Below are 15,663 nucleotides of genomic sequence, written 5' to 3'. Positions count from 1 at the left end.
AAAACATGCGCACTCTAAACGTTGAGGTAATAGATGTAGATACTTAATAGTAAGAACTTTAATGTTGATGTTATTTGGACCATGTCATCTTTAGGGCAGAGCCACCCTTGCATGTGTGTGACAGATGACACCGGTGGGGCAGGATACACTAACCTTCGTGAACACCTGCTACTATCACTATTTTATGTTGATTCATAACACATGCTTATGATATTGATGGAATCATTAAGTGGACCCAGCTTTTAGAAGAGGCTTCTTATGATTATGGAAACTGTTTTTGTTATATATTTCATATATTTCATATACATGGTATAACACTTGTGCACACTTTTTGTGCCTGCCTAATCTGTTTACTATTTAGATATTAATTTATTTCAGAGTGAACAATCACACCGGGATTGGAAAAGCCATTTGGAATTTTATCACAGCAAACATGGTGATGGAGAAAGCTTCAACTTGGTGGAAAAGTTGCCGGCATATGCTAGAATACACAATGAAAGCATTCATTCTGCACTTGGTAAAGTTTGAATATATAGCTTTAATTTAATGTGGGCATATGTTACAAAGTGTGAAGCACATAATGTAAGCATATACTTTTCAGACTGTAAGCATGGTAAATGTGGATGTGTGACATTGAATTTATTTTACGCACTGACCAACAAATAACCATTATGACACAGTTAAATGATGATGGCTCATTACAGAAGGTACAACAGTTTCATAGTTGACCAGGTATTGACCAAAATATAGTTGCATGCACCCTTCAGGCTACTGCAAATTTATAGAACTCTGGAAATATCAATATTGCCACAGTGCAGTTGTGACATTTATTGTTGAAGAAGACATGAGAAACACAGGCTTGTATTTAAACATAATTCCTATGTTAACAGGTTGTTCACCATACAAGGCCATGCTGGGCTGCCCTCCAGTACACTTCAAGAATGTGTTGAGAGCTGGGAGTACAGATGATGCATACTCTTGCTCTGAAGAAGATGAGCAATGCGAACTATCTGCAGAGAGTCATGAGGTATGGAGGATTTATGTCATTACGCATAACAAGAGACAAACTCATCTATATACCCCGCCCATTGTCTAGTTTTAAATACAATGCTATGTGCAATCAAATGTGACATTGTAAATTATCAGTTTGTCTCACCTCCTTGTAGAAGAGGTTGAATACAAGAGCTAATATAACATCTCCATAAACTTTGTACATCTGCCTTAGTAAAACTTTAATGATAAACAAAGGTTATAATCATCTTCAAGTTTGTGTAAGCTAAGAATATTTAGATATCATGCATGGTATTATAGAGCATTGTTTTCAGGCAGGTATTGTTGCAGCCCTTTATAGGTACATGTAGTTACCAGAGTAAGGTACACGGTACAGATAAGGTACAAAAGTTGTAAGCATGCTGACACCTCAAAACCTGGTGAATTTCTAATACATCTACAATTAATGCTTTTATGGATTTTGTTGCAGTGTCTACTGGTGTGTCATTTAATTAGAATAAGAAAATAAATCATATTTTGAAGTTTTTTAAAGAAAAAAGACTCTATAATAGCCATAGACTGATATTGTACAAAGTTTCATGAAGATATCTTGAACAGTTTTCGAGTTCTGCTCTGGTAAACCCCACTGCTTCCATTCAGTTCAGAGACTAAGTCAAAATTTCAAAACTTTATACAAAATAAAAAGACAAATTTGTAGGTGCAGGGGATAAAAACTGTCATCGGGTCCTGTAAACCTGTGCAATAATGACAGGAGATGTGACAAGTAGAGACATGTACATAGAACTATTTCAACTGCAAGATATTAGAAGTAATGATATGTTTAGATTCTAAACTTTAGAATATGAGGTAAAACTCATGTGAAGTGGAAGTGATATTATTTGACGTTTATGTTAGATATGTGGACATTAAAACATGGTAAATGTAATACTTTATTATTCTTTAGGATACTGAAGACGAATATGGCTTTAATGAGAGAATAGAAGCAATCACAGGAAACCTCAGGAAAAATGTGCTGCAGGCGTCACTGACCAAATCATCAGAAATGATTAAAAAAAACAAGGACACATCAGTGTACAAGATAGGGGATGAAGTTCTGGTGAGGGTTCATGGAAAAGATACCAGAGTCAAACGAGGTGGGCCCAAAAAAGGGATGAAAAAATGCAAGGAAGGAACTATTGTCGAAATAGATTCCCAGAACTCCCAATTCAAGGTTGCCTATCCGAACAAGCATGTGCAGTGGGAGCAGGTGTGTGACATTACTTCTCGGACAAGAAAAGAAGAGAAGAGGAGAAGAATGAGGACATATGAAGGTACATATTTCCAGTAGTAGTTTATGAATATTATGTAATTAGCAAGTATGTTTAATAATGTATTTTAAATAAAATAGTTCTTACAGAATAGATGACATCATCTATCTTGATGGACTGCAAAGACATGATGTTTGTAATGTATTTGCTGTTTTTATCATTTCCTCTACCCAAAGTAAGTGCAGTTGGAGATACAGAAACGAGATCAGTGTGTCCATCTGTCACATTCTGTATCAAGAGCATTCAATATTTCCTCATGGACCCTCACAATTGGTGCCTTTTCCCATGCTGGAATGTTTATAATATTTCATTTGCATTTTCATGGCAAACAGTTGGTTCAAATGAGGGTGGGGTTTGTTTCCAGAGCACAATTCATAAACCATTGCGTATTTCTTCATGAAACTTTATATACACATCAGGCAGGTTCTGTTATTCTGCTATTCAGTTTCTTTGGTAGACTTTTATATTTTGCATTTCTAAGAAAATACCAAGTTGGACAGCTAAGCAGAACAGTTATCAAAGATGATACAACTCATGTTGCTACTGCAGGTTGAAAAAGGTCTCCAGCAATACATGCTTGAGGTGACTAATTTGACCAGGTGATCGGGTAACTTGGTTTATTCTATGACATGGTACCCAGACAGTGAGGATGTTGCTAATACTGCAGTGTTAATTAAAAGAGAAGGAACAGCATCATACTTAAAATCAGGAACATACATTAATTAATGTTTTTGCTGTTGTGGAATTATGGTTCAGAATTTTGAAAGTATTATATGGATCATAGCAAATGTAATTACATGCAATTACTAATTCACGACTTTGCAAGGTATTGAAATAATTTGGTGTAGTCATTAATTGTTATGTCATTTGTACTAAAATCTTAGGATTAATGTGGTATATGATACTTCCTGTGATATTATACATTACTTACAAGGGACATTCATTGGTTTGTCTTCTTGGAACGAAAGCTAACATTGACACAGGAGGTTAGGTGGTATACAAAACACAACTGATCAAGGGTCTGGAATCAAACTGCAGTCAATGGTTGAAGCATTTGTTGATTTTCAGTTCAGTTCAGTTCCTTAACCAGTTAAATTGGTCGCTCTGTGATATGTTGGTATGTGCAGAAGAAGGCATAAATGTGATAATTTTCATATATTTTTCTAACAGATGCTCTGCCAGATGCAAGAGAAGAGGGTAGAAAGCCACTCAAAAGGGGAAAAACACAGGATGAAAAAGGTATTACAATTTGAGACACCTCATAGGAATCTTCTGGAACGGTTAGTCCCCAAAACATTAGGCATATGCATGAATACTTGCATGCATGCATGCACAATAAGAAGGGTAATCAATACTTGTACAAATTGTCCACCTTTCAGAGTACATTTACACATATTGAACACTTCAACGGAATAAATGTTTTCAAAATAAAATGAATGTAAAGCATTATTTTATCCTGAAGGTATATGCTTGCATTTGGTGATGTATGTTTATACTTTTAAGGAAAGGGAGAACAACAGGCTCAAACCAAGAGGAGAGACAATGTAGAAACAAAAGGTAATATCTGAATACAGATGGGTACGATCAGCAAGACTGATCAATCCTAGATGCATAATTATATCTGTTGGAAGGAGTACACAAATTCTCCATATGATGTTGTGTCAGTTGCTCATATGTCTTCCTGTATATCATGCACATCTGAAATGGTTCATTGTCTCAGCTGAAAAATACTACATCAGTACATGTATTGCAGAACATTACAGTTGTTTCCATAAAAACAATATACTAAGAGATATATTACAGGACAATTTGTGTTACTTATATAATGTGTCTAGGCAGGACGCAAGAAGACGCCAACTATGAAAGAACTGGAGATGGAGGCCTCATTCTATGACCTTGACATTGTGGACAATGAAGGGGCTGGTAACTGCATGTTTATTGCATTGGTTCAACAGCTTCAAATACATGACATTGACATAATCAGCCATAAACATCTGCGAGAAAAGGTTGTGCAATATGTGCAGGTAAGTAAACAATAATGCATACTTTCAATTTTCTTAGGGTAGAAATTTGATATAGTGAATAAAATGTGAAAGCCTAATTGGGCTGAAGCCATGTCCTATTTGTTTGGAATCATGTTATTCTTAGAAATCAGTGGACCAGCTGAAAATTTGGCATGCAAGTTTGTTCAGATTATTACACCTCAATGGATTTAAAAAGTTTATATTTGTTATCATTATGAACATTGATATGCAGTAAGAATGTTTTTTACAATAACGGCAGTACATTTGATTTGGTGAATTTCAATTTTTATCCAGTAATGAATTCCACATTATTTTTTGTGTTACTGAAATTTTGGCTTACAGGACGAAACCTCAAAGCTTATGAAGCAAAGTTTTGCCTGAATAGCATTAGTTATTATTGTCTCTGAAAAGTACTCACATATTTTGGATCTTATGTTAAATATGTCAATGACAATTTGCTCTCAACCTTTCCATCAAATATATTTTCATTAATTCTTCTTATGTTATGTGAGCTGGAGAGTCATGGGGCTCTATTGGTGATGCCCTTGACATTGATTAAACTTCTTTATTTAAAACAAGATAAACGAATGGTTGTCCCAATGAAGGAAACATCCCTCAGGTCAGCCTGTTTAGTAGGGTATATTACTTTCAAATGTTTTGGAAATATTATGAGACACCTCTTAATATTGAGAATTTAAGTTTCAAAATTGCATGACAGTTGTCAGATAAGGTGTGTAAAATAAGCTGAATATTCACTTTTATCTGCCACATATGTACATGTACAGTTCCAATAGGTTTCATACTTCCGCAGCACATTTATATTACATTATAAAATTTGTTTTACTTTTGACCTCATAAAGAGTTATCAGGACCTTAAAAGGCATTTAAAAAATGTGATGGCTGAAATTTTGTACAGAAAGGCTGTATACACATTTCTAAATGAGCAAGTCTAAAATTATTATGCAAAGTGGCTCTTTTAGGTTACAGTATAAACCACTGACTTTATATTCAGTTGGGCTGTATGAATAATTTCTGATACTTCATGTTTACCCCAATAAATAGGTTCAAGTAAATTTTGAAAGGCATATAGATTGGGATGAGGTGAAATGGGACTAAACTTTGCATTTAAGGTAAATGCACTTATACAGCAAGCCAGTGAAAACTGTTTTTTCATTAGCTCATCTTGAATTTTCACTTTTTCCAATTTTGGGCAAACATAAAAACACTTGACCAAATTCATGGAACCTGATGAATTGCACAATTTCAATTCATTATCTATGCATGTTGCATTTAACATAAAGATGCAAGTACCAGTACTTCCCCATGGGGGTCATGCAAAATGGTATCTTCTGACAATGTGAGGTTTGTCACTTGTAGAGATTTTGTACCATTTTAGCTTTGAACTTAGATGACTATACAACACAACATTGAGTCATGTTTTTTGTTGTTTTTTGTTTTTTCATTTTATGTGTATTACATGTAGTATAAGAAGAAAGAAGAACAGTAACATTTCTCAGTCTCACACTAACTGAACATGTTTTAGGGCAAGCGGTGTCTGTTCAAGGACTTCGTGGATAAAAACCATTATCCAACATTCAGAGACTATATCATCAAGATGAAGATGTTGGGGGAATGGGGAGACAACATCATTCTGCAGGCAACAGCTGACCTCTATAAGGTGACCATCAGGATCATTACAACAATTGCAAATAAGCCTACATTCATTCGTCCAGCTGAATACCGAGGAGACATGCCAGTACTAAGCATAGGCCACTTGTGGGAGCTGCATTATGTGACACTCATACCAATGTCCACAGAAGGAGGTTTGTCCTTTATTGATGGTACAGTTAAAATAATTATGGCAGGTCACCATGTCAAAGCATTCAGAACTTGTGTAGGTTTTTGCAATATATACCTATAACATTACATATTACTCAAAACAGTTGACTCTGTCTTCACGCTGAAACAAAGCCCAATAATGCCTAGCATTGTGCAAGTGCCAGCATGTGCATGTTCTTTAAGTTAAGAACTAAATTACACTTGGATCGTCACATTGAGACCGTGGCATGTATCTATTATCAGATATAAATTTATGACATCTCTGACCACAGAGACATCAGTATATTACTATATTGGTACTGAACATTTCATATATTCACAGACTCATTGGAAATTAAGGATAGAGAGCTAATATAAGTATACTTCTGACATTAACCATTTCATACTTATCATACACAGAAAAAACATTCTTGTGTTCATTCATATGCTTGTTACTTGTACAAGGATTACGCATACTGGTTCCACATCTCACATACAATCATGTTTCATTTTAAGAGAAAGAGACGGAAGCAGCTAATGACACCAAAATGGACACAGAAGATGAATCAGATTCAGATTCCAAGTATGCAATCAACACTGCTGTATGGGAACACAAGGCATGTCCACACCCAATGCAACACCTGCAACAAGACATTTCCTTATTATTGTGTCAGTTGCTTAATGATAGATCCATTAATGTTTTCAGTATGAAATATTAACCAAAGATGATTTCAGATGTACTTTTGTTTAATAAAAAAAATTCTAAAAATTATATCTGAGTAAACAGTACTCTTGTATTACCTTCATAAATGTTTTTGCCATGGTGCCTTCATATTTCACAAAACATTATTTGAAAGTTTAGCTTAACAATTGTAAGAGGCACATGTCAGTTGCTGCCATTAGATACCTGATAAGAAGGTATTATTCACTCTCAGTAAGATGTTTTCTTAAACTTGTGTTAATGATGTTTCTCTTTACTAAAATTTATACAGAAAGAAAATGTAGTGGCACACCTGCAGAGAATTGCTGCAAGAGATGTTTTGTTGGCAGATAACTTGGAATGACTTTCAATCCAGATATAGTAATAACTGGGGTTTTATTCCAGTTGCTTTCTCATAGTGTTTGATTTACTCCTAACCTGTGTTTGTGGGTTTTACCAAAACAAAACAAGCTAAAACAATGAATTATTGAAGTACCATTAAAACACGAAGCACTAATTGAAGTCCTGAATGGATACTGTGTTAGAACTAGTCCCTAGCAACCTATGCTTGTCACACCAGGAGACTTAATGGATACTGTGTTAGAACTAGTCCCTAGCAACCTATGCTTGTCACACCAGGAGACTTAATGGATACTGTGTTGGAACTAGTCCCTAGCAACCTATGCTTGTCACACCAGGAGACTTAATGGATACTGTGTTAGAACTAGTCCCAAGCAACCTATGCTTGTCACACCAGGAGACTTAATGGATGCTGTGTTAGAACTAGTCCCTAGCAACCTATGCTTGTCACACCAGGAGACTTAATGGATACTGTGTTAGAACTAGTCCCTAGCAACCTATGCTTGTCACACCAGGAGACTTAATGGATACTGTGTTAGAACTATTCCCTAGCAACCTATGCTTGTCACACCAGGAGACTTAATGGATACTGTGTTAGAACTAGTCCCTAGCAACCTATGCTTGTCACACCAGGAGACTTAATGGATACTGTGTTAGAACTAGTCCCAAGCAACCTATGCTTGTCACACCAGGAGACTTAATGGATGCTGTGTTAGAACTAGTCCCTAGCAACCTATGCTTGTCACACCAGGAGACTTAATGGATACTGTGTTAGAACTAGTCCCTAGCAACCTATGCTTGTCACACCAGGAGACTTAATGGATACTGTGTTAGAACTAGTCCCTAGCAACCTATGCTTGTCACACCAGGAGACTCAATGGATCAGGTGGTAAATCTCTGTGACCCTGGATGAATTTATGACATCATACATTATGACTGTGAGAAATTTGCTCATAATATCAAAACACTATTTGGTCTTGTTGAGACACAATATAGTATTGATATTGCTGAGTGGGGCACTGAACAACAAACACTCATTTTAGATATGTTTTTCAGTGAGGAACAACTTCAAAGGCATGATGAGTTTGTCAGCGGCTTCCCAACACCAGACCGAAGAGTCAATTTTGCAGAGGGATATCTGTCTCAATATGTATGTACCTTCTCAAATGTGACAGTTGCCTCATATATTATTTTTAACAAACATCCTTCCAATCATTGCTCATGAAAACGTTACATGAAAATTTGTGAGCTATTTCAATGCAAGACCATGCTTTAAGGATTGTGTACATGATAACTTACAGCCCTGTCATTTGGGACTCCTTGAAGGATCTGGTGGAATAGGAGAGCTAATGTTGTCTTCGGGGATATTCTCATGTATATATATTCTGGCAGCTTATTGATTCCTACAATCGATACCACCTCAATTTCAAAGGAATATCAGTCAAGCTGTCCATTCTTTTGATATATAAAAATGGGTTCAATCTGTCATTGTATTCTGTTGAGAACAGTGCACAGATTATTGAACAAATACCCACCTGAAGGTTTTTGGTTACACCTACTGAGAAAGCATTACTACTTCCATCACCAAAACGAGACTTGGTAAACTACAATAACATGAAATTTCATGTAGGTAAGAAGATACTATGACAATGCATTGAGATAACCTGTCAGATAGTTTTAAGAGTGAATAATTCATTATAGGTACTTTAGTACATTCAGGTTTGGAAACTGTGGCATAATAAGAATTGTTTTCCTATGAATAACACTGTAGACATAGAAGGAAGTAATCAACCAGTGTGAGAGCATGGAAGTCATACTGCATACTGCATTAAGTATATGTTTTGTCTGACTTCTAGTAACGTCTGTACCATTTTTATTTAGATAATTTAGTTCATGCAATTACTAGGTTAATTGGAATTGGACCTTCTTGTTGGATCTGTTCCTGTAGTAGCCATGTGCTCAGGTCCCTGCCCATCTGTTTCTTTATGCATATGAATCAGAACTTCTGCTCGGATTGGCAAAATAAAAAACACAGGAATTCAGTCAAGAATTTTGACTTTAGATTCCTGTATATCAATGATCTGAAATTGTTCAATAATGTAAGTAACCATTCCCTTCCACTGAACTGGAAATAAAAGAGACTAGTACATCTGTTTTATATTTTGGTCTATGCATAAGGATTCAGAGTGACAGTAAAGTATACACAAGGCTAGAACAAATAGGGTGACGTCAACTTTCTAGTACTCAACTATGCTTTTATGTCTGACAATTTTCAAACAGCTACAGCCTTTTAAGGTACAATTGAGCGTGCTCTTTCTACAAAGTTTTTCAAAGAGTGCCATACAACTCTTGCTTCAAACTTGTTTGATCAAGGCTACAATATTCAAGGCCTCAGCAAGCTTTCAAAACATGTAATGGTAGAAGCGGAAGCCATTTCCAACTTTAATGCATTAATGACCAAAATGATGTCCCATGCAATTCCTTTTTTTGAGTTGTACCATGTTCCCGTATTTATTAAGGTGTCACGAGTGTTGCCTTTGCATGTGTTTGTGATTGGTGTCATAAGTGGGAAACGACACCCTCACCTTTCTTTGAACACCCTGTATTGACAGTTGTTCATAAAAACATGCTTGTGATATGGTGAAACTCGTTAAAAAGACTTCCCTTTAAGCAGAAATTTCACATGATAATAGAAAGGGATTTGTTGATTTTTGTTTTTTATGTTTATGAAAATGTTTTTTTCCACTTTTATACCCACACACAGTATTTTTATCTGAAAGTGCATGGTGGTAAGTCATGAGGAAATTGTGGTGCCCCTGTTGTCACAAGTACAATTTAAACACGTTCCAAATTAACTTGTGCTTTTACCTCAAACGAAATGTTATTAGTGTTGCTATATCTGCTTATATTTGCTTAACTACTTACTTCATTACATAACAAGACGTGTATTCCCTATATATTTTGCATACTTTTATTATTGTTTCAGATGCAGCAAAAAATGCTTCAGTACTTGATATCAGCTTTGACATTAACCAGACTGAAAGATACACGGTATTAAATATTAATATTTTGTGACACTTTGTGAAACAGGTTGTTTCAAATAATTCCTGATAACATACATTATATTTAAGTTTTGAGGTTATACCAGAGGAATGAGACAGATACCATGATTGGCTTAATGTTACATTTATTTGCATTTACTAAAAATGTATTGTAGGATTGGCTTTCGTTTTCATTCATGGAATGTCATGTAATTCCTGATTAAGTACTCTACACGTGACACATATTGCCATCAAATAAGCAACAATGCAGGCAGTTAACTGCCAAACACACTGACATATAGACACTTCCACTTGACATGTAATAAACCAAGTCATCGAACCTGACCATCAGATAAATTAGGTTAGCATATGTTGGTATGGACCTATGTTCTGTCCCATGGGGTACTTACCCAACAGTTGACTATGATGAAATGTTGGATTTCTTGGTTGATACCACCACCGTGGTCTAGTGGATAGAGCATCCACCTGGAGAGAGGAGGGTCGTGGGTTCGACCCTCAGCCACGTCATACCAAAAGACGATAAAAGGTTGTACTTGTTCCTACCCTGTCTGGTGCTCGACAATAAGGGGCTAAAACAAGTACTATTTGGGTCGGAGTCAGCAAACTGTATTTAAGGTTAAACAATTTGCGTTAGCAATCTTTTAACGTCTTTTGGTTAAAATAACAAAAGTCAGTATGAGATGGTCAAATATCTTTGCCTGTCATTGTACCCGGTTAATGTCATGGACTGGTTATCTGTCATCTGAGTAAGTAAGTACTGGTTAAGCTTTCACTCATCAAGCTGAAGACCCGGATTCGATTCCCCACATGGGTACAATGTGCGAAGCCCCTTTCTGATGTCTCTCTTCTCCTTAGAAACCACATAAACAATGACACTGAAACATCACATACTTGTTCCAATGATGTCACATGTGTTAACCAAATATTTCAGTAAGGCTGCAATTTCTGGATATATTCATTGCGTTTTCTTTAAATAGTTCTATGACAATGAATGAATGACAATGCTTACAACAAATCCTGTTAGATGACTGGCTTTGTTGATATTTCAAACTGTTGCGTACATGTGTTGATGTCTTTGTGAGCTACGGTGCTTAGTCAATTGTTTTTACATAAACATATGTTTTTTTACACTTCAGAGCTGCCACAGATTACCTGATGTATGTTGGGGTAAAGGAAGCTATAATTCATATTCTGATGGATGTGCTGAATAAACCCTATGAAGAAGTCAACTAGGAATGTAAATCAACAGAATTTGATGCCAGTCAAGTTCCAGGGAGGGGTGTCCACATCACTGTGGATGAAGAATAATGATGGCTTGGTTCACACAGGGAGGATTAAAATGCCACTGTTATACAGGATGACTGACTTGCTGGATGTGTTGTGATGATTGTGCTTGCACACTGATGTCAACACCCACATATATTATCTTTACAAGAAAAGTAATTTGATGTACATGAACCACAGTGACATGTCATTTTGTAACATTAGTATTTCTTTGTATGACAATGTGTGAATTTATTAGGGCTGCAACTGGTAACTCGGGTACCTGGGTCGGGTGGGTACTGAGTAGGACCCGGGTACCCACAGGACTGCCTGGACCCGTGGTTAGTCATGTGATATATTGTTTAATGACAAAAATTATCTCGAACTCTATGCTTACACTAAAAGTCACTCATGTTCGCATTTCTTTCTGACTATGCACCCATTCCTTCTGACTTAGGCTCTTCTTTTGGCCACTGATAGTAAATCCCATTTCTAACTTGAGAGCAGAATATGAATGCTATGGGTCAATATTTCTAATTTTAAGAGATTTCTGACTATATTATTACTCATGTCCCCTCGACCAGAAATGGGATAACACCTATAAACTCGACAAATAATGGAATCTTAAGATTTTGTTTTGACTACTGATAGTAAATCCCATTTTTAAGTTGAGAGCAGAATATGAATGCTATGGGTCAATATTTCTAATTTTAAGAGATTTTTGACTATATTATTACTCATGTCCCCTCGACCAGAAATGGGATAACGCCTATAAACTCGACAAATAATGGAATCTTAAGATTTTGTTTTGACTACTGATAGTAAATCCCATTTCTAAGTTGAGAGCAGAATATGAATGCTATGGGTCAATATTTCTAATTTTAAGAGATTTTTGACTATATTATTACTCATGTCCCCTCGACCAGAAATGGGATAACGCCTATAAACTCGACAAATAATGGAATCTTAAGATTTTGTTTTGTCTACTGATAGTAAATCCCATTTCTATGTTGAGAGCAGAATATGAATGCTATGGGTCAATATTTCTAATTTTAAGAGATTTTTGACTATATTATTACTCATGTCCCCTCGACCAGAAATGGGATAACGCCTATAAACTCGACAAATAATGGAATCTTAAGATTTTGTTTTGTCTACTGATAGTAAATCCCATTTCTATGTTGAGAGCAGAATATGAATGCTATGGGTCAATATTTCTAATTTTAAGAGATTTTTGACTATATTATTACTCATGTCCCCTCGACCAGAAATGGGATAACGCCTATAAACTCGACAAATAATGGAATCTTAAGATTTTGTTTTGTCTACTGATAGTAAATCCCATTTCTAAGTTGAGAGCAGAATATGAATGCTATGGGTCAATATTTCTAATTTTAAGAGATTTTTGACTATATTATTACTCATGTCCCCTCGACCAGAAATGGGATAACGCCTATAAACTCGACCAATAAAGGAATCTTAAGATTTTGTTTTGTCTACTGATAGTAAATCCCATTTCTAAGTTGAGAGCAGAATATGAATGCTATGGGTCAATATTTCTAATTTTAAGAGATTTTTGACTATATTATTACTCATGTCCCCTCGACCAGAAATGGGATAACGCCTATAAACTCGACAAATAATGGAATCTTAAGATTTTGTTTTGACTACTGATAGTAAATCCCATTTCAAACCTGTCAGCAAAGCCTGAATGTTATGGGACAATATTTCTAATTTTAAGAGATTTTTGACTATATTATTACTCATGTCCCCTCGACCAGAAATGGGATAACGCCTATAAACTCGACAAATAATGGAATCTTAAGATTTTGTTTTGTCTACTGATAGTAAATCCCATTTCTAAGTTGAGAGCAGAATATGAATGCTATGGGTCAATATTTCTAATTTTAAGAGATTTTTGACTATATTATTACTCATGTCCCCTCGACCAGAAATGGGATAACGCCTATAAACTCGACAAATAATGGAATCTTAAGATTTTGTTTTGTCTACTGATAGTAAATCCCATTTCTATGTTGAGAGCAGAATATGAATGCTATGGGTCAATATTTCTAATTTTAAGAGATTTTTGACTATATTATTACTCATGTCCCCTCGACCAGAAATGGGATAACGCCTATAAACTCGACAAATAAAGGAATCTTAAGATTTTGTTTTGACTACTGATAGTAAATCCCATTTCTAAGTTGAGAGCAGAATATGAATGCTATGGGTCAATATTTCTAATTTTAAGAGATTTTTGACTATATTATTACTCATGTCCCCTCGACCAGAAATGGGATAACGCCTATAAACTCGACAAATAATGGAATCTTAAGATTTTGTTTTGTCTACTGATAGTAAATCCCATTTCTATGTTGAGAGCAGAATATGAATGCTATGGGTCAATATTTCTAATTTTAAGAGATTTTTGACTATATTATTACTCATGTCCCCTCGACCAGAAATGGGATAACGCCTATAAACTCGACAAATAATGGAATCTTAAGATTTTGTTTTGTCTACTGATAGTAAATCCCATTTCTAAGTTGAGAGCAGAATATGAATGCTATGGGTCAATATTTCTAATTTTAAGAGATTTTTGACTATATTATTACTCATGTCCCCTCGACCAGAAATGGGATAACGCCTATAAACTCGACAAATAATGGAATCTTAAGATTTTGTTTTGACTACTGATAGTAAATCCCATTTCAAACCTGTCAGCAAAGCCTGAATGTTATGGGACAATATTTCTAATTTTAAGAGATTTTTTACTATATTATTACTCATGTCCCCTCGACCAGAAATGGGATAACGCCTATAAACTCGACAAATAATGGAATCTTAAGATTTTGTTTTGTCTACTGATAGTAAATCCCATTTCTAAGTTGAGAGCAGAATATGAATGCTATGGGTCAATATTTCTAATTTTAAGAGATTTTTGACTATATTATTACTCATGTCCCCTCGACCAGAAATGGGATAACGCCTATAAACTCGACAAATAATGGAATCTTAAGATTTTGTTTTGTCTACTGATAGTAAATCCCATTTCTAAGTTGAGAGCAGAATATGAATGCTATGGGTCAATATTTCTAATTTTAAGAGATTTTTGACTATATTATTACTCATGTCCCCTCGACCAGAAATGGGATAACGCCTATAAACTCGACAAATAATGGAATCTTAAGATTTTGTTTTGACTACTGATCGTAAATCCCATTTCTAAGTTGAGAGCAGAATATGAATGCTATGGGTCAATATTTCTAATTTTAAGAGATTTTTGACTATATTATTACTCATGTCCCCTCGACCAGAAATGGGATAACGCCTATAAACTCGACAAATAATGGAATCTTAAGATTTTGTTTTGTCTACTGATAGTAAATCCCATTTCTATGTTGAGAGCAGAATATGAATGCTATGGGTCAATATTTCTAGTTTTAAGAGATTTTTGACTATATTATTACTCATGTCCCCTCGACCAGAAATGGGATAACGCCTATAAACTCGACAAATAATGGAATCTTAAGATTTTGTTTTGACTACTGATAGTAAATACCATTTCTAAGTTGAGAGCAGAATATGAATGCTATGGGTCAATATTTCTAATTTTAAGAGATTTTTGACTATATTATTACTCATGTCCCCTCGACCAGAAATGGGATAACGCCTATAAACTCGACCAATAAAGGAATCTTAAGATTTTGTTTTGTCTACTGATAGTAAATCCAATTTCTTAGTTGAGAGCAGAATATGAATGCTATGGGTCAATATTTCTAATTTTAAGAGATTTTTGACTATATTATTACTCATGTCCCCTCGACCAGAAATGGGATAACGCCTATAAACTCGACAAATAATGGAATCTTAAGATTTTGTTTTGACTACTGATAGTAAATCCCATTTGTTACTTGAGAGCAGAATATGAATGCTATGGGACAATATTTCTAGTTTTAAGAGATTTCTGACTATATTATTACTCATGTCCCCTCGACCAGAAATGGGATAACGCCTATAAACTCGACAAATAATGGAATCTTAAGATTTTGTTTTGTCTACTGATAGTAAATCCCATTTCTAAGTTGAGAGCAGAATATGAATGCTATGGGTCA

The 15,663-nt window shown here is 35.3% G+C and overlaps 1 protein-coding gene across 2 annotated transcripts; it reads left to right on the top strand.

Moving 5' to 3' along the window:
• The first annotated feature begins 2,051 nt into the window (after positions 1 to 2,051).
• LOC124133993 (OVARIAN TUMOR DOMAIN-containing deubiquitinating enzyme 11-like) lies at positions 2,052 to 12,132 on the top strand. Of its 2 annotated transcripts, XM_048399160.1 has the most exons (9): positions 2,052 to 2,321; positions 3,489 to 3,557; positions 3,822 to 3,875; positions 4,154 to 4,342; positions 5,886 to 6,020; positions 6,677 to 6,777; positions 8,277 to 8,370; positions 10,207 to 10,271; positions 11,419 to 12,132. In XM_048399160.1, the coding sequence occupies exons 4-9, from the start codon at positions 4,178 to 4,180 to the stop codon at positions 11,513 to 11,515; spliced, it is 657 nt and encodes a 218-aa protein (XP_048255117.1). In that variant the 5' UTR covers positions 2,052 to 2,321; positions 3,489 to 3,557; positions 3,822 to 3,875; positions 4,154 to 4,177; the 3' UTR covers positions 11,516 to 12,132. The 2 variants fall into 2 exon arrangements, with proteins under 2 accessions (XP_048255117.1, XP_048255118.1); XM_048399161.1 differs by lacking the exons at positions 10,207 to 10,271; positions 11,419 to 12,132 and having other exon boundaries at positions 5,886 to 6,165; positions 8,277 to 9,871.
• Positions 12,133 to 15,663: the final 3,531 nt, after the last annotated feature.

This window comes from Haliotis rufescens, unplaced genomic scaffold, assembly GCF_023055435.1.
Source record: "Haliotis rufescens isolate VD_foot unplaced genomic scaffold, xgHalRufe1.0.p SCAF_192, whole genome shotgun sequence".
NCBI lineage: Eukaryota > Metazoa > Mollusca > Gastropoda > Lepetellida > Haliotidae > Haliotis > Haliotis rufescens.
This window is presented reverse-complemented; position numbering and strand designations above follow the sequence as displayed.

What these genes read in the sequence shown, in the direction of transcription:
- LOC124133993 (XM_048399160.1), top strand. Translation starts at nt 4,178, where the DNA reads ATGAAAGAACTGGAGATGGAGGCCTCATTCTATGACCTTGACATTGTG. An exon ending in CAACAGCTGACCTCTATAAG is followed by an intron (nt 6,021 to 6,676) that starts GTGACCATCAGG and finishes TTTCATTTTAAG; the next exon opens with AGAAAGAGACGGAAGCAGCT. An exon ending in ACCAGACTGAAAGATACACG is followed by an intron (nt 10,272 to 11,418) that starts GTATTAAATATT and finishes TTTACACTTCAG; the next exon opens with AGCTGCCACAGATTACCTGA.